At 48.8% G+C, this 25,169-nt stretch overlaps 1 protein-coding gene across 2 annotated transcripts in view; it reads right to left on the bottom strand.

Moving 5' to 3' along the window:
* Positions 1–25,169, bottom strand: part of LOC138516346 (uncharacterized) — an 888,519-nt gene that overhangs the window by 678,388 nt on the left and 184,962 nt on the right. For both annotated transcript variants that reach the window (XM_069631386.1, XM_069631387.1), the window contains exon 2: positions 15,577–15,663. In XM_069631386.1, the coding sequence (XP_069487487.1) occupies positions 15,577–15,663 (87 nt within the window). The remainder of the gene's footprint in view (positions 1–15,576; positions 15,664–25,169) is intronic.

The following is a 25,169-nucleotide window of genomic DNA, read 5'->3' as shown; positions in this document are numbered from 1 at the left end:
GCCTGAGTAGCTGGTGAGGGACTGTGGGGTCCAGCAGCTCCTACGGAAGGACTTTGAAGAGAACAAGACAGCACTTAACTGGCCTACATCGCACAAGCCAAACTAACCACATTTAAGCAGCATGAAAACGGGAGAGAAAATAACCGGCCGCAAGAATAACATATGCCCAGGTACATTCTGCACCCATAGTGAAAATCAAAAGCTGGCACCCATGAATATACGCACAGTACCGCTTAGCTTCATAGTGAGTAAGGGGACGGCCCCCTCAGACCATGTTTCTCTAAGTGGTCTTGTAACTTTCCCTCACTTATAGGCACCATGCCCTGAAGGGGCTGGCCTTTTCCTCACTTTGAAGCAAAGCAAGGTCGTACTTGCTAACTGCATGGATGGGAGACACGGGTCACCAGTGATTTTTTCACCCTCAATGTCACTGTAGCTGTACAAATATCTGTTTATTTTATTATGTATAAAAGATTGAAGGCTTTGAGAACTCCCAATGATTTTAGTTAATGCCCTGTGCAATTAAATTATTTCCTGAGGATCACACACCTTGGTTAAGCAGCGTGCTACAAGCACCTTGTTTTATGCCAGGTCTCTTTGTGACTGTTGTCATATCGCACAACCCCAACTAACCGCATTTAAGCAGCACGTAAAAGGCAAAACAAATACCAGCTTCAAAAATAACATGCCCAGGTACTTTTGCCCCATTGCAAAATTCGAAAGCTAGCACCCCTGAATATATGCGCAGTAAGTGAACATATATCTTAAAGTGAAATATAAAAAATGTTCAATAGACCTACTCCTACTCCTTCAACGAAAGTGCGCAAGACAAAACAGCATTGGACTTAAAAAAGTAATAAACACCAGAAAAATAACCAGAGAGAAGAAAAAGTTACTTACCAACTGGTAACGTTCTTTCGACTGGATGTTCCTCATCTTTGATATTCGTATCTCGCCAGCTTTGCTGCTTTGGAAAAAAATTATTTCGCCAGAGGGCGACGTGCACGATGTCGTGATGTCGATGTCCCTCGAAGGCCGTGGAGCGTGTCGACGTCACCAGCAGTATAAGTAGCTCGTGCCGCACTTGTTGGCTTCAGTTCTGTTTTTTTCATTCCATAACTCGAGGAACTAACGAGGCGTACCCCAGGCTGTAAGCTCTCAGGAAACAAAAGTGTAAATTACGTAAATTGTACAGTGGGGTAGGCTGGGAGGGGCGATGAGGAATACGTGGGAGGAACATCCAGTCAAAAGAACGTTACCAGTTGGTAAGTAACTTGTTCTTCGAATGGATTGTGCCCTCTCACGTATTCCTCATCTTTGATAGACTCTCAAAGCAGTGACGATCTGGAGGAGGGAGTATTATTTAGATTGATCATGAATGGAATGGAGGACTGCCTTGTCAAAAAGGCCTTCTTGAGATTAAGAGGAGTCTAAGCAGTAATGCTTAACAAAGGTATGAATTGACGCCCAGGTTGCAGCTGAGCAAATGTCAATTATGGGGACACCCCTTTGAAGAGCTGCGGAAGTTGCCATGCCCCTCGTTGAGTGAGCTCAAAGCCCTTCCGGTGGGCCCTTTCCAGCAAGTCTGTAACGCTCTCCAAAAGCCAGTGTAATCCACCGGGATACAATTTGTTTTGTTACAGCTAGTCGTAATTTAGGACCAGTATGACCCACAAAAGGTTGGTTATCATGGCGAAATTTTGCCATTCTCGCAATGTAAAAACTCAGAGCCCTTTTTGGATCTAGTCTATGGAACCTCCCTTCCTGACAAATGAAAGTTAGAAACTACTTTTGGGAAGAATGAAGGATTAACTCTAAGGACTATGAAAAGTAGTATAAGGAGGTCTGCATGAAAGAACCTGCAACTAACTTACCCTGCGGGCTGATGTTAGTGCTAGAAGAAGAGCAGTTTTCAGTGTTAAGAGCCTTAATGGGCAGGAATGTAAAGGCTCAAAGGGTATACATGTAAGGAACTTTAACACAAGACTTAAATCTCAAGCAGGGATATTAAAAGGAACTGGAGAGTACACATTAGTAAGTCCTTTTATAACCTGGACAATTAATGGAATATTGAAATAGGAAATCTCTTGAGAGCAGCATTGCCAGGTATCCTTTTATTGTTCCAATCTGGAGCCCCAGATTGCCCAGATGCAACAGGAAAGAGAGCACAATAGGAGTGCCACATTGGAAAGGGTACACATTTTAGTCCTTGCACCAGTTACTAAATTTATTCCAACGACACTGGTACAAGGATTTGGTTGCTGGCCTTCTGGCCGAAAGCAAACTCTCCATTACGTCATCCGGGAGATCCCAATGCTTATATCTGAGCCTCTCTGAAACCATGCGTGAAGGCTGAGTGTCTTGACCTCTGGATGGAGAACCCGACCTTCCTCTTGCGAGAGAAGATCCGATTTTTGTGGAAGATGTATTGGAGGGCAGGTGGACATGTCCTGAAGTTCTGGGTACCACGTCCTGCTGCACAATCTGGAGCAATTAGGATCATGGTTTTCCTGAACTTTCTCAACCTCCTGATTACGTGAGGAATCACGGTGACTGGAGGAAATGCGTCCAGGAGTGGAAATTCCCAGTCCACTACAAACGCGTCCTCTAGAGCTCCTTTTGCAGGAAATTCCCTTGAGCAGTACTGAACGCGAACAGATCCACTTGAGGAATTCCCCAAACGATGAAGATCTCTAGAATGACTTCCTGAGCTAGTTCCCATTCGTGGAAGACTGTGCTCTGCCTGCTCAGAGCGTCCGCCGCTGTGTTTTGCTCTCCAGCTAGGTGAACTGCTGACAGAGAGATTCCTTCTTTCATTGCCCAGAACCAGAGCTCCATTGCCTCTCTGCAGAGTGGTAATGACCCTACGCCTCCTCTCTTGTTGAGGTAGTACATGGCCACTGTGTTGTCCGTCATTATCAGGACATTCTTTCCTCGTACAGAGGGCAGAAAGGCCTTCAACGATAGTCTGATTGCCCTCAGCTCTAAAAGGTTGATCTGTAGTTTGGACTGATGGAGACCAACGACTGCTGATTGTCAGTTTGTTGGTGTGGGCTCCCCACCCTGTGAGTGAGGCGTCCGTCACTACAGTTACCTCTGGCTATGGTTGCCAAAAAGATGAGAATGTTGTCCTCGCAGCCCACCAAATTGAGTCTTGAGCAACTCTGCTCAGAACTTGCAGAAGATCCGACATGTTCCATGAAAATTGGCACCACTAAGTTCTGAGAGACCATTGAAGGGATCTCACTCTCAATCAGGCCTCTGGCACCAGGAAAATGCAGGACACCATGAGACAGAGCAACCTCAAAACATCGAAGGCCGGAAGATGTTCGGCATTCTGGAATTTTACAACCATCTGCTGAATGTGTTGAGCTCTCACCTCAAGAGGCGAGGCTGTCCCTGAGGAAGTATCCAAGACCGCTCCTATGAACTAGTGTTTTGGAATGGTATCACATGGGACTTCTTGTAATTGAGGGAGAAGCCCAGTCTATGTAGGGAATGTCAGGTGATACTTAGATGTTCCAGTCGTCCAGGTAGGAGTAGACGTGAATGCCCCCTCTCCCGACACTTGCTGCCACTACCGCCATCAGCTTGATGAAAACCCTCGGGCGGAGGTTAGCCCGAATGGCAGAACTCGAAACGGATAGTGAGAAACGCCAACCGCAGGTACTTCCTGTGCATGAGATGAATTGGCACATGAAAGTAAGCATCCTGAAGGTCCAATGATACCAACCAGTCTTGGAGTTGGAGAGCCTGAAGGATCTGAGAAAGGGTTACCATCTTGAACTTGTCCCACCTGATGAACTTGTTCAAGTTTCTTAAATCCAAGATGGGTCTCAATCCTCCGTCCTTCTTGGGAATCAGAAAATAAGGGGAATACCAACCCTTGGTCCTCTTCGCTACAGGTACATGTTCTATTGCACCTTTCTCTAGCAGGGTTAAGATTTCCTGCACAAGGAGCGGATCTGGAATTTTGACAGAGTTGGTCTGCGGGGGGTGATCCTGAGACCTTTTTAGAAAAGGAAGGCTGTAACCTTGAGCTACTGTTTCCAGTGCCCAAGCATCTGAAGTAATGCACCGCCATTCTTCCAGATGCTGAGATTTTGCCTCCCACCGGGGTCTTGTGTGTCAAGGCCTCAGAGTGGCTTAGAGGCAGCTGAGGGTAAAGATGCTGCTGCTGGGGCTGATTTAGCACCCCTTCCTCATCCACCATGAGGGAATCTTCTTAGCCCTCATTGTGCAGCCTGTCTTCTTCCTCTACCAACTGAGCAATAGAAAAGAAAAGAACGACCTCTACAGGTAGATGAGCCCGAATAAGGTTGTTGAGGTTGCCGAATGGAGGCGCTAAGGGAGTTAGCCACCCCCTCTGAGGTCTGCAGCTTCTCTAGAAGCATCTGCTTTGCTGCCGAACAACCTCTTGCCGTCGAAGGGCATGTTGAGTAGTCTGGTCTGCATGTCCTGTGCAAACCCTGACTTTATCAACCACGCAAATCTGCGTAGCACAGTGCTTGCCGCCATGGATCTGCTAATGCTGTCAGCAGTATCCAGTCCTGATTAAGGACACTCTCCCATCGCCTCCTTGCCATCTTTAACTAAGTCCAGAAAGCCATCCCTTTTCTCGCCTTCTGGAATATGATCAGCCGCCAGGCTAATACAGTCCCACAGGGTGCAAGTAAACCTAGCCAGGGTACAGGTAACATTAGTGGACTTCAGGGTGATACTGCCCGAGGTAAAATCCTTGCGAGCCCATGCTTCCACTTTTTTATCGTCTCTATCCGGGGGAATAGAGGGATAGGCAGACTGTCTGGTCGAAGTCGCAGCATGGACTGCCAGACTCTCAGGCGTAGGATGTTTGCTGAGATAGTCAGGGTCACAGTTTGAGGGTCTATATTTCCTAGCGAAAATCCTGTTGACAGCAGGACCAGATTCTGGAGCTTCCCAGTTAGCCATCAACTTCTTCTGAAGGGCCTTATGAAAAGGTAAGATTGGGTCTTTTTGGGGACCCTGGTCTAGGATGTCCTTCATGTCATCCTGTTTGAAAGTTGCTGAAGCCCTACTCCAACCCATGTACTCAGTAACCCTGTTCATAAGATTTCTATACCCTGAATCAGCATGGTCTGATGGGTCAGGTTTACCAAAATCCAATTCTGGTGATGGATCAAGACCATTGCACAGTGGAGGGAATCACAGAGATCTTTCATTTTTGACTCAGGGTCAATTAGTTCTTCAGGCAACTCTCTAGTGCCAAACCTCACTCCTAAAGGAGAAATATTCTCATCTGAAGCACGTTCCTCTTCATAAATTGAGAACAATGACTTAAAAAATTCTTTCTTCGGTAGAGGCTTGAATATTTTCTCCTGAACCGGTATGTGCTTCGATGGAATCGAAGGAGTCTTCGATAAATCTTTTGACCTTGGTCGTTGAAGCAATCGGCAGTGATGGCGTCGACAAAATCGGCAAAGGTTTCAGCGGTTTTTGCTTCTCTGCCGGTATCAGAGACTTACTCGACTCACGAGTCGATACCTTCGACACCGTTTTGTCGGGTCGAGCATGTCGAATCTAGTAGCTTTTGACCTTCCCGAGTCATCCAAGGGAGCGACCGGGGTCTGAATCTTGCTGGACTCTTGAGGGGATTGAGGCCGCATTCTCAAAGATCTGCATCACCTCTTCCCTAAAAGCATTCCATTTGCTAGGGGAATCCGACCTAGTGGAGCATCTTATAACCCTCTGTAGAGGTATCCGATGTTGAAGAGGGAGACCTACGGTGTCTCTTCTTCGCCTTCTTTTAATAAGGCAAAGATTGTCTTGACCGACTCCTCGACCGGGACCTCTTCGAATATTTATGCCGAGTGGAGTCCTTAGACTCACCTGACTTTTTATACTTCTTCGAAGTAGCCTTCGAAGCTTTCCTCCCCACCGCCAATTTTCCTCTGATTTCCCGGAGAGCTTTTTCAGTCATAGACGGACAGGACCCGCAGTCGCCGGTCCGATGGCCGGATCCCAAGCACCAAAGGCAGACGCGGTGAGGGTCCGTTATCGACATCTTTGCCCTTCAGTCGTGACATTTTTGAAATCCCGACATAGGGGTAAAAGTCGAAGAAGATATTTTTCACAAGAAAAATGAAGCGCACCGTTATTACTCTAAGCAAAGCTATCGGAAAAAACGGAACTGAAGCGAACAGGCAGGGCACAAGCTACTTATACTGCTGGTGACACGCTATGGGGGGCCTTTGAGGGACATAGATGCCACGACATTGTGCGCAGTGCCATCTGGTGACTTTTTTTTTGAAGCAGCAAAGCTGGCGGGATACGAATATAAAAGATGAGGAATACGTGGGAGGACACGATCCATTCGAAGAAATGTTCAAACAAACATGCTGGCAAAGTATAAAAAGTGTTCAACTTTTAATCCCAGCAATCTCTCATGAAATATTCCCTGGAAAACTAAATCCCAATACGAAACAAGTTCTAGTGGTCTTGTGAGTAAGCGCCTGCACTGGGAACATGACAACCTGAGTAAAATCCTGGAAGCCAAATACTTCAGCAAGGGTTTGCATCCGCCATCTGAAAAAAAGTTACGCTGTACACCCACGTGTCCTTTACAGGTGCCACGAAAAGCAGCCACAATCAGGGGAGTGTCTACGATTGCAAACTCTCTTGCCACATTGTGGGCAAATACTCATGACTCACTTTCCTATTTCCCCTCACCCCATTGTCTAGCTTTCAAAAATACACTGCTTTATAAAGCTAACTTGAAAAGTACACATACCGTTGTCACTCAAATATATAAATCCTTGTAGAACTAATGTTAGAGGCGGGTACAACCCTTGGCAAGCGCTCCAAGAAAAAAAGGTTGGGGGTTATCTACTTGTATAAGCAAGCAGTAAGGTGACCAATTTATTTAAGCAGCATAAACTGACCTATCCTTTTGTAATTATTACAGCCTAATATTATATCCTGTGACATTTTTGAGTTAGTGACAGAATAATGTATAATTTCAACATATTTCTGTACACTCCTATTTTGAGGCAATACAGTATGTGGAGCAATTGCCAACTGCGTGGCCAACAGTTTCGCCTGTCCGGGCTTTGTCAAGGCAGTTTTGGTCGGGTCTTTATAATCAAAGTATTTAAAGGAGTCACTTGTGTACTTGTGGCTTTATAAATGCCATATCATATATTCATGTATCTTTGTTACCACATCAAATTATGCAACAGAGTGTCTCATTACATTTAGTCATTCAAAACCTGTAAGGTAAAAGAGGGAAAAAATGAGCAGGGGATGGGGGGGTGGGACAACAAGGGAAAGACGGGCAGTTTGGGAGAATAGATTTATTTCTGGGGTTAGTTCCAATTTATTACCGAAAACTTAGTATTCTCTTAGTTTTGCAATTTGATGTGAGAACAAAGATCCAGGCATACATTCAAAACTAAGAATACTAAATTTTCGGTAACAAATTGGAACTAATCCCAGCAATTAATCTATTCTATCAACCCCCTGTCTTTCCCTTTTTGGCCCACTCCCCCTCCCCCTTTTTTTCTCCACCTTTTACTCTTTTACCTTCCAGGTTTTGAATGACTAAAATATAATGGGACACTATGTTTTGCAATTTGATGTGATAATGAAGATGCATGCATAAATGCATGACTCCTTTAAATACTGTATGAATTATAAACACCTGACCAAAACTGCCTTGACAAAGCCTGGACAGGCAAAACTGTTGGCCACGCAGTTGGAAATTGCTCCACATACTGTACTGCCTCAAAATAGGAGTCTACAACAATATGTTGAAATTATACATTTTTCTGTCACTTAAAATGTCACAGGATGATTTATGTGGCTGCACTAACTACAAAATTATAGTTCAGATTATGCTGCTGAAATAAATTGGACACCTTACTGCTTATAGAAATAGATGACCTGCTTTTGTTTCTTGGAGTGCTTGCAAAGGGATGTACCCACCTCTAAACCATTGCCATAGTAACACATGGTTGAGAGTTACACATCCCTGCCATCTGCAGCACCAATTACTTACATTAACGGCAGTATCAAACAACCAACTACCCTAGAATGAATTACTGCGGCTACACGGTCTGTCAACTAACTACACCTCATTTACACAATTCTTGTCGAACTATGTCATGCAAAACGTGCACAATTGTGCCATTATTCCCCCCACCTTGACAGACTACAATTCAGCAAAAGCCAAAAAAAAATCTGTCTCCGAGTGCAAAACTTTCATGGACTGACAGTAGCACGGCTTAAAAAAATAAAATCATTTGGATGCCAATAAAGATTGCCCACGCTAATAGCTCAGGAAAGTCTTAACTCTATTAAAGACAAGGAGGCGAGCATTATGCTTATACTTTCTTTAATACTGCCATTTCAGCATTTTAAAACTTTAACTTTATGTTTTAGTTTTTCTTACATGCTACTTGGAAAAAAACAAAACAACAAGTTACAAGTTTCATATTTCAACAAAATTCAAACTGGGTTCAAGAAACCACGCTTCCCATAATCCTGAGGCCTTTGTAGTCCTGACCTCTACCCTCGCACCAATCAGTGGCTAGATCGGGGTATAAACACTCTCCCCCCCCTAGGTCCTCTTTCTTTGCCATCAGAGTTCTAGATCCACAGAGAGTCTAGAATATGTTACACACAATCCATAAACTCTGCATTTGATCCGCAGCTGGTGAGACTGATTGGTCCAACGGGGACAACTTGCCAGAAGATCGTTGGTCCATACTTCAATTTGCTCACACTGTCTTCTGATCGTCTCCTATGAGAACAGATAAAATTCACATGAGGGCGGGAATGAACTACAAATGCTGCACAATTCATTCATTTTAGTCATCTCGGGTGGGATATAATGCTCGCCTCCTTGTCTTTAATAGAATTAAGACTTTCCTGAGCTATTAGCATGGGCAATCTTTATTCTATAACAAGACAGGAGGCTCGCATTATGCTTGTTCAAAGCTTGCTATCACTCTATTCGGAATATCCGATACTGGTTTAAAATAAAAAGTCTTAAAGATGGATTCAGAAGACCAATCTGCTGATTTCATAATATCTTGCAAGGATACTCCTGTCGCAAATGCTCTAGAAGCCATTGCTCCCCTAGCAGAATGTGCACCAAATAAAGATAAGTCTATTCCTGCCCATTGCATGACCTCCCTCACCCATCTCGCAATGGTTGCGGTCGCTACTGCATGGTGAGGCTTCCTACGTGCTATAAGCAACTGGGTTACGCTGCGCGGTCTAATCTGCGCTGTGGCTGCTTCATAATCTTGAATACATTGAGCTACGCACAACTTCTTGTTCTCCGCAAAATATGAGTAGGACATTATTCTGGAGTCGGTCTTTGTTCTTTTAGCGATAGTAAACGCCACTCCTTCTGGATAAAATATCTTTCTATCAATCTCCAATGCTTTTACGTCTGATACTCTCCGGCACGCTACTAAACACAGGAGCATAGCCAATTTGCCTGACAATTGTGAACCGGACAAGGCTTCATTTTCTGGCCACCTAAGGAATAGCTGAAAAACATCTCTAATGTCCCATAAAAGTGCATATTTTGGCTCCGGCGGTCTTCTCAATTGTATACCTTTGAGGAGACGCAGGACTGCAGGGTGCTCTCCTACTGGATTAATTTCCACTTTGTTATGCCCTGCTGAAATTGCGGATCTGTAGACACCTATGGTTCTGTAAGCACAACCATCCTGAAACTTTGAAGCCAAAAAATTTAGGACGTTCACTAGAGGTGCTGAAATGGGATCCAGACTGTGTTCTGAACACCACTGCGCCCAACTGTTCCAAGCCGTGTTATAGCTCCTAACGGTGGAAGGCGCCCAGGAATCTCGGATACAATCTGCAGCGAGGTCTGAAATTCCTGGCAAGTTCCATCATCTCCTGAAACCCTGCAGACAGTCAGCTGCAAGGAACCCGCTTCTATCAGCGGGTGGACTCGGCCGGTCGGGTCGAGTAGAAGGCCCAGGATGCTCGGAACTATCCTCGGAAAATCTGTAGAAAGTTCCATCGCTACTGGAAACCAGGCCTGTGCTCTCCAACAGGGAGGCAGCAACACCACTTCTGCTTTGTCTCTGCGGACTTTCGCTAGAGCTCTTGTGATCATTGCGAATGGCGGGAAGGCATAGTGGACTGCTCTGTTCCATGGGTGCAGAAAGGCATCTGTACCCGCTTCTCCCGGGTCTATCCTCCAACTGAATTACTTCTGTGCCTCCGCATTCAGTATGTACGCAAATAGATCTATGTCTAGGGGTCCCCATATGTCTTGCAAGCGCTTGAAAATTAGAGGTTGTAGCCTCCAATCACTGGAGTCTACAAGATATCGAGAGTTCCAGTCTGGTATGCTGTTCTGACTCCCTGGAAGGTATTCTGCGGTTACTGCAATGTTGTTCTGAAGGCAATAATGCCAGAAATCCTTTGCTAGTTCCGCTAACATTCTGGATTTCGTTCCTCCTAATTTGTTGATGTAGCGGACTGCTGAGATGTTGTCCATCTTGAGCAATACGCAGCATCTTATTTTGTCTTTCGTGAATGCTTGAAATGCGAAGGAGCCTGCTAGAAGTTCGAGGCAGTTTATGTGGAGACTCAATTCCTCGTCAGACCATTTCCCACCTGTCTGTATTTGCTCGCACCTTGCTCCCCAACCTGACCTGCTTGCGTCTGACTCTATGGTCAGTTCCGGAACGTCTCCGAAAATCGCTCGTCCGTTCCAGGCTTTAATGTTCTCCAGCCACCAATGTACCTCTCTAGGCTTCTTGGTCTAGGTTCACTAACTGATGATATCTCAAGCCTCCGCGGAGATGTCTGATTTTGAGCCTCTGTAATGCTCGATAATGCAACGGTCCCGGGAAAATGGCTTGAATGGAAGCTGCTAGCAGACCCACTATTCTGGCCAGATTCCGAAGCGAAATAACTCGCTTTGCAATCACTGTCCTGAGCTCTTTCTTTATCGCTCTTACTTTGTGACCTGGAAGCTCCAGAATCGCTTTCACGGTATCTATGGTGAAGACAAAAAATTCCAATTTCTGAACTGGTGCTAATTGGGACTTCTCTAAATTTACTAAGAATCCCAGAGATTATAGGAACCAGAAAATCCACTGCACATCTCTCGTGAGGGTCTCTTTGCTGCAACCCATCACTAGGATATCATCCAGATAAATGATCATACGAATACCTCTCTCCCTAATAGCTGCAGCTACTGGTTTCATCACTTTCGTGAAAGCCCAAGGGGCTGACCCGAACGGGAGGCATGCAAATCGCCCAATCTCTCCTTCACATCGGAACTGGAGGTACTTCCGAAAGGCTGCTGCTATCGGAATTGCTAGATAGGCGTCCTTGAGATCTAGGCGGGCTAGCCAATCTCCTGAACGCAATAGGTCTCGGAGGAGGTGTATGCCATCCATCTTAAAAATGGTTGTATTCCAGCCAACTGTTCAAATCTTTTAGATTTATGACTGGACAAATCTTTTCCCCTCTATGCACTTCAACATATTGCTGAGAAAAAACCTGTCCTCCTGTGCTCTCGTGCTCTATTACGTTCTTGTCTACTAATTTGCTTAATTCGCTGTGTAAAAGCGCTTTCTCTTCTCGCGGCATGCAAATGGGGGCGGGCTCTCTGTCCTGTCTTGGAATGCCTATGAAGTCTAGGTGAAGACCCGCTACGACTTGCAAAACCCAAGCATCGCTTGATAAAGCTTCCCATTCTTTCAGAAAGCGGAGAGTTCTCCCTTCGATTGGGACATTTGGTGTACTCACCGCCTGTTGCACCGGGCTGACGGAACAAACCTCTTCCTCTATGGCCTCTTGGATGTCTTCCTCTGGCCAGGAAAAAAGTATCTTGCTGACGGTTTTCCCAACATTGTGCGCGTGGACCTTGAGGCCTTCTTTGATAGTTGTAGCGACCAGACAAGCGACTTCTGAATAGTCCGGTCCCAGCAAAAACACGCCCTGGAAATATCTTCCTTATAGAGCTCTGGGCTTTCTCGAGAGCTGTGTATGTACCAACAAATTGAAACATCTCCTTTGCGAAGGCCTCTCCGAAAAGAAGGCCTTTGGCACCCTCACCCGCTTCATATGTGGCTAGATCGCTGAGCTTTTTATCGATCTTTAGGAGGACGCCTCTTCTCATCTCTGAAGAGAGAGCGCAGTTGGCGTTACCCAATAGGCATACTGCTCTTTGTGCCCAGTTACCCAGGGCATGATTGTCTATTGGGATACCAGTGTCTTTTGACTTCTCTACTAGGTCCATAATTTTTGCCAGTGGTCCTGCTAAGTCCAGGGGCTTGTCCTGACACCCTTTCCATGCTCAATCAACACCTTTCCTAATGTCTTGCATGGATTTGGTAACAAAAGTGACCATCTTTGAGCCTAGGCAGCTCAGGCCGTGGACATTCTGATCGCATGCGGGATCAGACTTCTCTGTCCAGTGGCTTCCTGATGTGTTGTGACATGTATAACGCTACTCTGGGTGAGGGCACCCACTCAGATGACTTTGGGTGTCTAATGGCCTCTGGGTCAAACATATCAATTATGTTGTCTTCCTCCTCTGGAACATTTTGAGGAATGGGTTGAAGAATATCTTCTTCTTCGCCGCCTTCGTCGTCGGGGGCGTATCTCTCTTCATACTCCCCTGAATTGTGAACCCCTGGGGCAGGAGGTCTGTTGTGGCCATCTGCCAACTTTGATAGAAAGGCTTCTTTCAATCTGGCAACTGGTTCGCTCTGGCTTTCGGGAACAGAGTTAACCCTATCCTTTGTGCCCGAGGGGGTCAAAGAGTCTGTGCTCTTTCGGGCTTTTTTACACCCCTTATTTTCAACCCTCTTTTGAGGGTGTCCAGCTGACGTCCCTTCCCCAGGGCTGTCTGCCCGCCTTTTCCTGGCTGCCAGCTGTTCCTGCTGCTCAGCCATGCATGCTTCCAGCATTTCCAACCTTTCAGTCAAAGGTTGCACCCCCCGAGAGACCGCTTTTGAAAGTGAATCTCCCAGAACCATCTTGAAGCCGAGGGATAAATCAGTGTCTTGCCAAGTGGGCTCTTCTTCCCACTCTTGTTCACTCCACACTGGTGTGGTGGACTGAGAATCTCTGGGGTGCGATGAGTGAGCCATTGAATGTTGTTAGCAGAGCTAACTTCTTGGGAGTCAGCCGTAAATTAAGGCTCTGAATCAGAGTTCGCTTTAACTGCCTTTCTAGCTTGTCTGTGAACTGTTCGACGTTCTCTGCAGTTCATGCAAAATTGCAACAAAATTATTTATTTTTTTGTGGAAAATTCCTCTCAGGCACTGACTTGCACGACTCTCTGCTCCGTTTCGCTATACATACGCGCGAAAAATGAGCGTTAGAGGGACGCGGACCATGACGGGAAGGTTCTGAGGCGGGATCTGCCTCGCTGGGTCCTAATGTACTCTGTGTTCGGCGGCGCGGGCTGCCTCCGCTTATACGCGTGTATGCAGGCCACTACAGGGTCTAAGAGCTTTCGTGTTCGCCAGCACGTACAAATTTGCGCATACGCCTGAGGAGAACGGGTCGGCTGCCCGACGCGAGCGGCTTTGCTCGCGACTCCGCACCTCTTCTCCTCACTCCCGAAATTACAACTACTATGGGTAAAGTGTAATACGCGCGCACCTCATACACTGAACGATACAAACGCTGTTAAATGAACACTTGTCAGTCTATCATCTAAAATATCATTGATAGTAACAGCATTCTAAGATCTTTATATTCTAATAGGCAATTGCTAACTTTTATAGAGCATATAATGAGACATAACACTTATCTCAGTATGGCAGCAAAACGAAAAAGGAATGGACCTACAGGGGAGAGTGTTTATACCCCGATCTAGCCACTGATTGGTGCGAGGGTAGAGGTCAGGACTACAAAGGCCTCAGGATTATGGGAAGCGTGGTTTCTGGAACCCAGTTTGAATTTTGTTGAAATATGAAACTTGTAACTTGTTGATTTGTTTTTTTCCCAAGTAGCATGTAAGAAAAACTAAAACAAAGTTAAAGTTAAAGTTTTAAAATGCTGATATGGCAGTATTAAAGAAAGTATAAGCATAATGCGAGCCTCCTGTCTTGTCATAGAATTTGGTAGCCCATACATGCAGTAACCGGGACTGACCCTGGTTAGCTTCAAAGCAAGGAAAGGGCTGGCCCGTTTCTCTATGTGGTCTTGTAACTTTGGCTCATTTATCTAGCAACATGGCCTGAGGAGGCTGTCCCTTTCCTCACTTTGAAGCTAAGCAGGGTCTGTCCGGTTTACTGCATCGATGGGAGACCTGGATGGCAATGGCATCACTGGCCTCGAGTGGTTTTTCACCTCCGACGTGACAATAGCTGTAAAACTGTGTCCACAAAAATATGCTTTCCTGCCCCCCCTATGTCCTCACGAAGTGCCCCATCATCTGTGCCAGCTCCCCCACTCCCTAGATGGCCTCCTCACCTTCCCTGCCCTCCCCCCCACAACACACGCTGTTTCTGTGACGCAGTTTGCTTAGAGATTTTTTTTTTTTAGCTAAAGCGGAGGCTATAGAAAGTTTTGTGTTGCAAACACAGTCCCTAGACCGCCTCCATCCACCCCCCCACCTCTAGCCTTTTGGCATTTTGCATGTTTTATGACCTGCAAATAGCTTTTTTCCTGCATTTCATTTTCCCATATCCTCAGCTATAGCCGTGGATATCTCTCGCATCGAGAGAAAAACAAGATGGCAGTCGTTTCATTTATAAAAACCCACCAGTTTCAGGTAAATCCCCTAAATAACTATGTAATTTTGGGAAGGGGTGCCCCCATTCTCCGTCAAATATTTAAAAAACGACTACACAGAATAAACCCAAACCACGCATGGGCCGCAAGTTAATGCTTCCTGCCCAAGTTGTTTCGGACGTGGTCCAAATCCATCCAGCGGTTTGTGCTGTGCGCTTTGGCAAAAATGGATCCCATTTGTCTATGGGAAAATGAATGGAAAGTAGGCTGCACTTTGTCTAAAAAATAATATTTTAACGCTTAATAACTTTAACAAATCTTTACGAAACTTTGCAGTCTTGGAGGCCCACGAGTTTTGAATCACTTCAACATTTCAGCCAAAATCATTACTCAAATAAAAGTTATTAACAATAGAATTTTTAGGAGGTTCCTATGGCAGTCCGACTCACCTTACTATAGGGCGGCTTATCACGATGCAAAAATGTAAATGGAAACTCAAAAGTCGCTCAAATCAATGGTGGTACTCCCGGATGAAAGCCTGATTATCCCAAGCATGGAATCAAACATGTAACTCAGGGTGTGACCTGCAAATATTCAGGTGCGAGCTCCGCTCACTAACAAAAATGAAATTTTATATCAATAGAAGAAAAATTATACTGAAGTTATTTTCCAGCAGCTCTCGAGTGCCCAATACGAGTAATCTGTTGAAATACGTATAAAAGCGTGTTTGAACAATTTCTTAATGAGCCAATAGAATTGTACAATGTTACATTTATATTTTTTGCAATACTCGAGTGCCTCCCCAGTAGGTACAACTGAATGGACATGGTGAAGCAGAAAAGCATTACTTACTTCGATATCATTTGGATCTTCGGATATTTCTTTTGTCAGCTTTTCTCCAACATGTCGTAGCTTTTTGAGTACACTAAAAAACGTTAGCTGCAAGAGAAGAATCAAGTCAAAATTAATGTAAGCTATGTTAAATAGATGGCATGCATGTGATCAACAATGCTAAATTAAGGCGATGGTCGCGAATTTATTTTATTTATGCATACAATGGCAACATACAACCAGAGTGCAGCATCAGAGCTAATATCAAAAGTTGTTGATTAAACAAAAATAACGCTCAGTATAAGTTAATCAATATAGGGACTGCTGTACTGATAGCAGTTTGTCCGACCTTCCTAAAGGCTCCGAGGGTGTCCTGATTGCCACAACTGAAAATTGTTAGCAAAGCAAAACTAGAAATAGAAAAGAGAAGTGCCCAGCATGTATATAGGCAACAGTTTGCTCCATGCACCTGCATGTGATGGTACTATGCGATTCTGTCATGTACAAAATCATCGAAAAGCAATTTACCGAAAAACAAACGGCCGCAAAGCATATTTAACTAAATGCATAATATATATATATATATATATATATATATATATATATATATATATACACACATACACATACATATACACACACGCATACGCATACATATAAACAATCTGCTGTGCAGTGCTTTTACAGAGCAAAGCAGGGTTTTTCATTGCCCCCTTAGCTTTGCCGAAGAAAAAGTGAAACAATGTGTTTTACGCGTCACGTCATTCGGACGAAATCTCGCAAGATTTTGGCAGAGCTGAAAGGAACAAGTTACTTACCTGTAACTGTTGTTCTCCAGCATGGGTCTGGCATGGATTCACATGCTCATGAATATTCCCCGTCGTCAGGCTGGGAATCCTCGGTAAAGAAAAATCAGTATCAGTTTCGTTTCTGATCGGTCTTTCGTAGTAGTAACCAATCACTGATCTCTGCGTCATACTGACCACAGCCAATGACTGCCCTCTACCTAAGCCCCGCCTCTGGCAGCCATCTTCAGATTTGGTAGCACGTGAAGTGGCAGTATGACCAAGTGAAGAGCCGCAGAGGGGTAGGCGGGAGGGTTCGCATGTGAATCCATGCCAGACCCATGCTGGAGAACAACAGTTACAGGTAAGTAACTTGTTCCTTCTCCAGCATGGGGTCTGGCATGGATTCACATGCTCATGAATATAAGAATAAATAGCATTACACACATGCACAACCACGGGGGGTGGCAAAAGGCTCAACATTAAGCAATACAAAAAACTCAACATTAAGCAACTCTTACCTCCTCACCAGGCTCACCTTAAGCGAACATGTTGCGCAGCACTGCTTGGCCGACCCTGGACTCCTCCCTGGAATCCCGATCGACGCAGTAGAATCTCGTGAAGGTGTGCGTCAACCTCCACGTAGCAGCCCTGCAGATGTCCAGCAGGGGTACACCAGATAAGAACGCCGTAGTAGCAGCGATCGCTCTGGTCAAATGGGCTCTCGGACGGCCTGGCAGCGGTCGGTTAGCCAACCGGTGGCAGTGCATGATGCAGCCGGAGAGCCATCTGGAAATAGAAGACTTTGAGAGAGCCTTCCCTTGATTCACAGGTCCAAAGTTCACGAACAGCTGTAATGTCCTCCGAAAACTCTTCGTGCGGTCCACGTAGAACTTCAGCGCTCTAGCCACATCCAGCGAGTGCAAAGTCCTCTCGGCCGGCGACGAAGGAGACGGGAAGAAAACAGGTAACACCAGGGGCTCGTTAAGATGGAAGTCCGACGGCACCTTGGGCATAAAGGAGGGGTGCGTCCTAAGCACCACCCTCGAGGCATGGAAAGTCAAGTACGGTGCTTTGCAGGATAGGGCCTGGATCTCTCCCACTCGTCGTGCGGAGGTAATGGCCACCAGGAATGCAGTCTTCCACGACACAAACTTCATCGGTGCGGAGTGCATCGGCTCGAATGGGGGCCCCATGAGCCTGGTCAGCACCACGTTAAGTTCCCACGCTGGGGCCGGGGCCTTCACCGGAGGGAACGACCGGAACAGTCCTTTCATAAACTCTTTTACCAGTCGATGGGACCACAGGGACGTCCGTCCTGTGGTTCTGGTATATCTGGAGATCGCCGCCAGATGAATCTTAATGGAGGCATGGGCTAGCCCAGCCTTTGCCAGCGATAGCAGGTACGGCAGCACTTGAGGGGCCGTAATCCGTAGGGGGTTGATCTTCTGCGCTCGGCATCAGATAGAGAACCTCTTCCACTTATGACTGTAGCATTTGAGAGTCGAGGACGCCCTGGCCTTTGCAAGAACCTCTCTGCAATTGGCCGGTATATCGTAGCCTCCAACCTTTAGCGCTGCAGGAGCCAGGCCTGCAGGTTCAGCGACGCCGGGTCGTGGTGGAAGATGGCGCCTCCTTCTCTGGAGAGAAGGTCCGCGTCTGCCGACAGCTTGATGGGAGGGGACGTTGACAAGTCCAGAAGGTCCGGGAACCAGATCTGCCTCGGCCACGCCGGTGCGACGAGGATCATCCTGCACCGGGACCTCTTGAGTTGGTTGATGAGTCGAAGCAGCAACGGCAACGGAGGGAACGCATACAGGTATAGGCCGTCCCAGAGGAACGAGAACGCATCGCCCATGCTTCTCGGCTGGGGAAACCTGCTGGCGAACCTATTGCACTTCGAGTTCGTCGCTGTTGCGAACAGGTCGATTTGGGGTTTGCCCCATCTTCGGAAGAGTTGATCCACCTGATCCTGGCGCAGTTCCCACTCGTGACACGCGCGCAGCTCCCTGCTGAGCGAGTCGGCGATGGTGTTTCTTTCTCCTGCCAGGTGGAAGGGAACCAGGAACATCCCCTGGGCGACCGCCCAGTGCCACAGATACTGTGCCTCCTTGGATAGGGCTGGGGATCTGGTGCCTCCCTGCTTCCGTATGTAAAACATTGTCGTGGTGTTGTCCGTGAAGATCCGCACCACCTTGCCCTTGAGCGACGGGAGGAACGATTTGAGAGCCCAGAACACGGCTCAGAGTTCCAGGACGTTGATGTGCAGGAGCCTCTCCTCCGGGAGCCAGAGGCCTCTTGCGTGGAGATCTCCGGTGTGGGCGCCCCAACCTTCCAGGGAGGCATCCGTTGTCACCATCTCCTGGTATGCCGGCATCTGAAAGTCCTTGCCCGCCGTGAGGTGCGCTCGAACGCCCCACCACTGAATCGACCGCCGGAACACCTCGTTGAGAGGGACCCGGTCTTCGAAGGTGCCCGTCGCTTGCATCCAACGGGCGTCGAGAAATTCTTGAAGGGGGCGCATCCGTAGTCTGTAGAGGCGCACCAGGTAGATGCAAGAGGACATCATCCCCAGGAGGGACTTGATGGACCTCACCTTGGCCACGTCCGTGGCCAGCAGGCGCTGCACTTTGCCTAGAATGGTCTTCGTCCGTTCTTCAGACGGTGCCGCCAGGCGCCTCACTGTATCGAGCTTCGCTCCCAGAAACAGGGCCACCTGCGATGGCACCAGGTGGGACTTTGGGTAATTTATGGCGAATCCCAGGTCTTTGAGTAGCTGGACGGTCCTCGCAGTGTGTTTGACGGCGAGTTCCCTCGTCCTTGAGCGGATGAGCCAGTCGTCCAGGTAGGGGTAGACGTGAATCCCTTGCAGGCGCAGCCGCGCCGCCACAGGTGCTAGGCACTTGGTAAAGACCCTGGGGGTCGACTTCAATCCGAACGGCAGTGCTCTGAATTGGTAGTGGCGTCCCTGGACGACGAACCTGAGGAACTTTCGGTGACTTTTGAGGATGGGAACGTGGAAGTATGCATCCTCCAGGTCCAACGACGATAGAAAGTCGCCTTCCTCCAGCTGTCCCAGTACGTGCTGGAGGGTGACCATCCTGAACTTTCGTGACCTGATGTATTAGTTCAAACGACGAAGGTCTAGGATGGGGCGCCAGCCGCCTTTCTTCTTCCTGACGAGGAAGTACCTTGAGTACACCCCGGAGCCCTGGAGCCTCTTCGGGACAAGCTCGATGGCGCCTTTCCTGAGCATCGCCCGTACTTCCAACAGCAGTTGCGGGACATGACGTTCTTTCCTGGCCACAGGTGGAACGTGAGGGCACTTCTTCAGGAATTCGATAGTGTCTCCTCTTGCCAGGGTATCCAGCACCCAAAGGTCGGTGGAGATGGACTTCCACACGCCGACGAACTTCGTCAGCCGGCCTCCCACCGGGGTGCTTCGGTGGGGGCCCGAGACCACGGCCGGGTCAGTCCTGCTTGGAGGTGGCGCCCTGGCCACCTTGCCGACGGCGGCGAGGCGCTCCCTGCTTGCCGCGATCCCTGTAGCCCTCCTGAGAAGAGGAGCGTGCCGCCTGGCGGTAGGACGACGAGCCACCGCTGGATCCCTTGGAGGCACCCTGTCTGCCTCCGGAGCTCCGAAAGGGCCGTCGTTGCTGAAGGGCTCCTAGGGCGCGGGCCGTCTCCGTGTCCGTCTTTATGGCTTGGAGGGACTCGTCCACCGCCTTCCCGAACAAGTTGCTGCCGTCGAACGGCATGTCCAACACCCTGGTCTGGACGTCCTGACGGAAGTCGGTCGCCCGAAGCCAACCCCGTTGTCGTAGGCAAACACTGTTGCCCAGCTGGCGGAACCCGGTATCGGCAATATCAGTTGCCACCGTTATGGCGCGGTCCGACGCCACCTCGCCTTCTTGAAGTATTTCCAGGGCCTCGGACCTCTTGTCGTCCGGTAGGAAATCCAATATGGGGGCCAGCTTAAACCAGAGCTCCCTGTCGTAACGGGCCACGATCGCCAAGGCGTTGGCCGCTTTGATCGTCGTCGCCGCCGACGAAATGACCCGCCGCCCCATGGCGTCCAACCTCTTTCCCTCGCCGTCCGGCTCCTGACCCCGCCGCTTTCTTCTTCGCCGCCGCCGAGACGACCGAGTCTGGCGTTGGCTGGGCCCTTTGGCACAGGGGAGCGGTTTCGGGGACCCGGTATTTCTTCTCGTACCGGTCCCGTTTGGCTGGTGCCGTGGAGGGAGAACCGACAGACCCTCCTCCCAGATGTCATCGATTAGAGGCACCGCGATGACAGTCTTCCTCTTGGCCTCCCGGCGCTGATAGAGAAACCTTCCTTTTTCTGCTCCTCCGGGCAGAGCTGGAACAATTCAGACGCCCTGGCGATCATGGCGTGGAATGAGCTAATCTCGTCGGGCGGCGAGGCCTGTGCGACGGGAGACCCGTTCCGTCATCGTCACCCTCAGAACCCGTCGTCGAGCCCATCGCACCGTCATCTCCCGACTCGTGGGAGGATGAGGAGGGAACTGTAGGCCTTACGAGGGCGGAAGGAGGAGAGGGTTGGGTCCTCCGTCGTTTGTTCTGAGGACTTCCCGACGGGCCAGGTTGCGGGTCCTCCGGCCTGGGCCGTGGGAATCTCGTCCTTATCTCAGAGCATAAGGACTGGATCACAGACAAAATGGCCGCCGAGCTATCCTGAGGCCTAGATTCCGGCTGCGCCGGAGGGAAAGGCTGCTCTTCCTCGCCATCGTCGTCTTCCTCGGTTATCTCCCGAGGATCTTCCTTACAGGATCAAACCTTCTCGAATTGGACTTCGAGGTTCCTCACGGCCTCGGTCAGTTCCTCCTCCGAGCTCGAGGAGGCTACCGTGCCCCCCCTCGCTTCTTCTATCATGGTGGCCATGACGATGGGCTGAAAAGAGGATTCCCTCCTTGGCGGCAGGGAAACTCTAGTCCCGGAGGCAGTCTCCGCTGGCGGGGTCTCTGCCGGCTTGGCCAGAGTCGCCGCGATCGCCTCGATAGAGGCCTTTGCCTGCTGGGTAGGGGCCTTCACCACCTTAGGTGCGTCCCGGGCCTTCTCCTTAGGGGGAGGGGAGACGCCTCGCTCCCCCTCTTCCGAGATCGGACGGGGCTTCTCCCGAAGCTTACCCGGGGGGTCTCGGCCTTCCTCTTCCCTGAACCGGAGCGCTGGCTTGTGGTTGACGGTGCCGGGGAAGGCGCGCCCTGCCTGGCGACCGAAGAGCCCGACCTTTCGGCGCTCCCGGAGCCAGCGGACTCACGGCGCTTGGCCTGGTGTTGGGCCCCCGTCGCCGGGGCGCCCGCGCAGGACTAAGAAGCCCGCTCGGACCCTTTCTTCTTCTTCTCACCCGTTGAGCCCTTCTCCAACCAGCTGGCGAGACGGGATCGACGGTCCCTCATGGTCCGCTGCGACAAGTTCTTGCAGAACTGGCAGTCCTTCTCTACATGAGTCTTGTCCCCATGAAGACAGAGGCATCGCGAATGTTCGTCTTCCTTAAACACATTCTGCAGCCCGCATCCAGGGCAGCTGCGAAACAGCTTGGGTCCGGGTGACAAACTCGCGTCCTGGGCCATCTCGAAGTAGGCCGCAAATCTTCTGGAATCCTCCAAGAAGTTGATTCGACAAAATCTTCACCCTTGAGGGGCGTAGGAAAATCCCGTATTGGGTAGCCGTTGACGTGAGTAGAAATGGTGGAGCTTGAGGCTCGATTAACCGAAAAAAATGTGAAAATTCACCTGAGAAAGCGCGAAACACGCAGTAAAAGCTCGAGAGCTAAGCACGAGGACTCCCAACACTTGAGCATGCAGTAAAAATCTGAAGATGGCTGCCAGAGGCGGGGCTTAGGTAGAGGGCAGTCATTGGCTGTGGTCAGTATGACACAGAGATCAGTGATTGATTACTACTACGAAAGACAGATCAGAAACGAAACTGATACTGATTTTTCTTTACCGAGGATTCCCAGTCTAATGACGGGGAATATTCATGAGCATGTGAATCCATGCCAGACCCCATGCTGGAGAACAGTGTTTATTAACCCATCCCTGACATACTGACGAAACCGACGTGTGAAGGAAGCAGGGGATGCCCCTGCAATACCCAATCCCCCTTGACTTCTGCACCGCCCTCCCCCCCATCCCTGGCATCAGATGAGACTCGCACAAACGGGTGATGTGACAAAAAAATACAACTAAATCTCCTGTAAACTGGTCCCAATTGAGGGACAGTCTGTGCCAGTATCGTGCACCATGCTGCGCATCACGAATCCTTCAAACACGTCTTTATTCTGTTGGCTTCAAACACGTACTACTCTCCATCCCGCCCCACTTCACTTCACTTCCCTCCCTGCCCCTCCTCATCCCATCCCCCGAACATACGTGTCAACGTGACATCCCCCCCAAATTAAACAGTTAACCCAACGGGGGTTCAACAGGAGCTGGTGATAACGCTGATCAGCCCATTTCATCAGTGAGCCATCTAGGCGTGTTCCTAGCCCTTTGAGTTCGCGAGTTTGCTGTCCCCATCAAACCCGTCCTCGGGTTCCAGCACGTCCTTGATGCCAAATGCGGAAGAGTATTCTCGATCCTCTTGATAGGGCTCGTCCAACAGGTATTCCTTCGTCACCTCTCCTCTTCAACTTGTTCTTCTAGGGCTGGTTAGTGGGAATCTCTTGAAATACAAAGAGTTCCGAGTCGTGGGTCCATGGTCACCCTGGGCCGTTATCATTGAGCCTTTCTTCGCAGTAATGATCAAAGGTTCACTCTTGAACACAGATGTGTGTTTGTGGCTGATTCACTATCACCACTTCTCCTACCTCAAGCTTGGAATCTTGGGCTTTTCTCCTCACGTCGGCATACTCCTCCATTCTTCGTTTGGCAGCTCTGTCTTGGTTACTCAGTTCCGCATCGACCGGCTGCTCCCCTTCCGTGGGTCCGTGCTGGGATCTGGTAAGCACGTCTTAACCAAACATTAGCTCAGCTGGGCTTTTTCCTGTGGAGCTATGTGGTATGCTCCTGTAATCTCTTAACAGTTGGTGGAGGACCGGTTCATAGGGTTGACCCATGAGTCGGGCCACTTGCAAGGCTCGTTTGAGGTTTGACATGAAGTGTTCGATCATGCCATTTGCCTGTGGTCATAGCGGCGGGATTTTATGATGAATACATGGGTTTTCATCATTGAACCTTGCAAAGTCCTAGCCAGTGAAGGGAGGCCCATGTTCTGTTTTTACCCTTCTGGGAATACCATATGCGGTGAAGATGCGTTCCAACACTGGGATGACGAGGTGAGCTGCTGTGGACGACACAAGCTGTGCTTCCAGGTAGCGGTAGTATTCATCCATTACTTCTAGCACTTATCTCCCCCTTCGATGGATCCAAGGAAGTCAGCAGCTACTGCGTTCCACACTCCTTCCGGTAGCTGTGATATGCAAAGCGGTTCAGGGGTGTCTATTCGGTGTGATGAGACAGAATGTCGGGCATCCTCTTTGAATTTCCTCCACCAGTGAGTCTAGTTGTGGGAACCGCACCTTTTGTCTCAGCATGCGCTTCGTGAAGACAATGCCAAGGTGCCCTTGATATGTGAGTTCCACCACTTTCCTTTTGAGGGAGGCCAGGATTATCATCTTGTGTCCCTTTAGTAGTAGGTTATCCTCGTAGAGGGCTAACTCCTCCCTCACCTGTAGGAGTCTGTCCACCTCTCTCCAGACCTCGTCTGATTCGAGGCAACCCCTCTCTTTTGCTCTCCTCCACTACCCCAACCTGAGTCCCTCACACCCTATTTGACACGCCGTGTCCGCCTCCATCTCTTGGGCGAGGCGAGCTGGGTCGATGCCTTTGGGTATCACTTGCTGGATCAGGTACCGGAAATATAGATCTGCAACCGACGGTTCAGGGGTACTTCCATTCCTCGGGTGACGGGACAAGAAAATCAGCCGGGTTTTCTTCCTTCCCAGGCCTGTGAACTATCTCAAATGAATAGTCTTGTAGCCCGAGTTCCCACCTGGCTATCCTGGGTGGCATCTTGGCCTGCGGGGTTGCCATAAAGAAATAGAGCATGGCGATCTGTCACTACCTTGAAAGGCTTTCCATACATAAAAAGATGAGTGTTCGCACGAGTATACAACAGCGAGACTTTCCTTCTCCGCTTGAGAGTATGCCTGCTCTGTTGTCGAGAGACTGCAGCTGGCGCAAGCAGTGATGTGGGTGCGACTTGGGTCAATCTGAGCCAGGATCGTTCCTAGCCCGACTGGGGTTGCATTTACTGTCAATTCAGATTTGCGGTTGGCATCAAAGTATGCCATGTTCTCAACCCGCGGCACCGTGCCACGGATTGTGGTGAATGCTTGCTGACACTCATCAGACCAATTAAACATAGCATTCTGTTTGGTCAGCACCCAAAGCGATTCACTCACGGTGGCAAAATCTTTAATGTACCGCGAACAGTAACTGGCAAGGCCAAGGAAGGACCTTAACTCTGACATTTGTTGGTGGCGTTGTGTCATCGAGTGCCGTTACCTTTTCTGGGTCTGGTGTCATGACTTTCTGCGAGAATATGTGCCCGAACAATTTCAATGTGCCAGTTCTGAATTTGCATTTCTCTTGATTGAGAGTGAGGCTGGCCGCTTCAAATGCCATGCATACGCTGGACAGTGTCTCATCATGTTTCCCTACATCAATACCAAAACACAAGAATGTCATCACTGTAATTAATACAGTTAGGTATGTGTTTAACTATGTTGTGAATTTCCACCTGAAAGATTTCTATGGCCGAGGACACGCCAAAACCCAATCCTTTATATCTGTAGAGCCCGAGGTG

Source organism: Ambystoma mexicanum, chromosome 6q (genome assembly GCF_040938575.1).
Source record: "Ambystoma mexicanum isolate Mex_15411 chromosome 6q, UKY_AmexF1_1, whole genome shotgun sequence".
NCBI classification, from domain to species: Eukaryota; Metazoa; Chordata; class Amphibia; order Caudata; family Ambystomatidae; genus Ambystoma; species Ambystoma mexicanum.
This window is presented reverse-complemented; position numbering and strand designations above follow the sequence as displayed.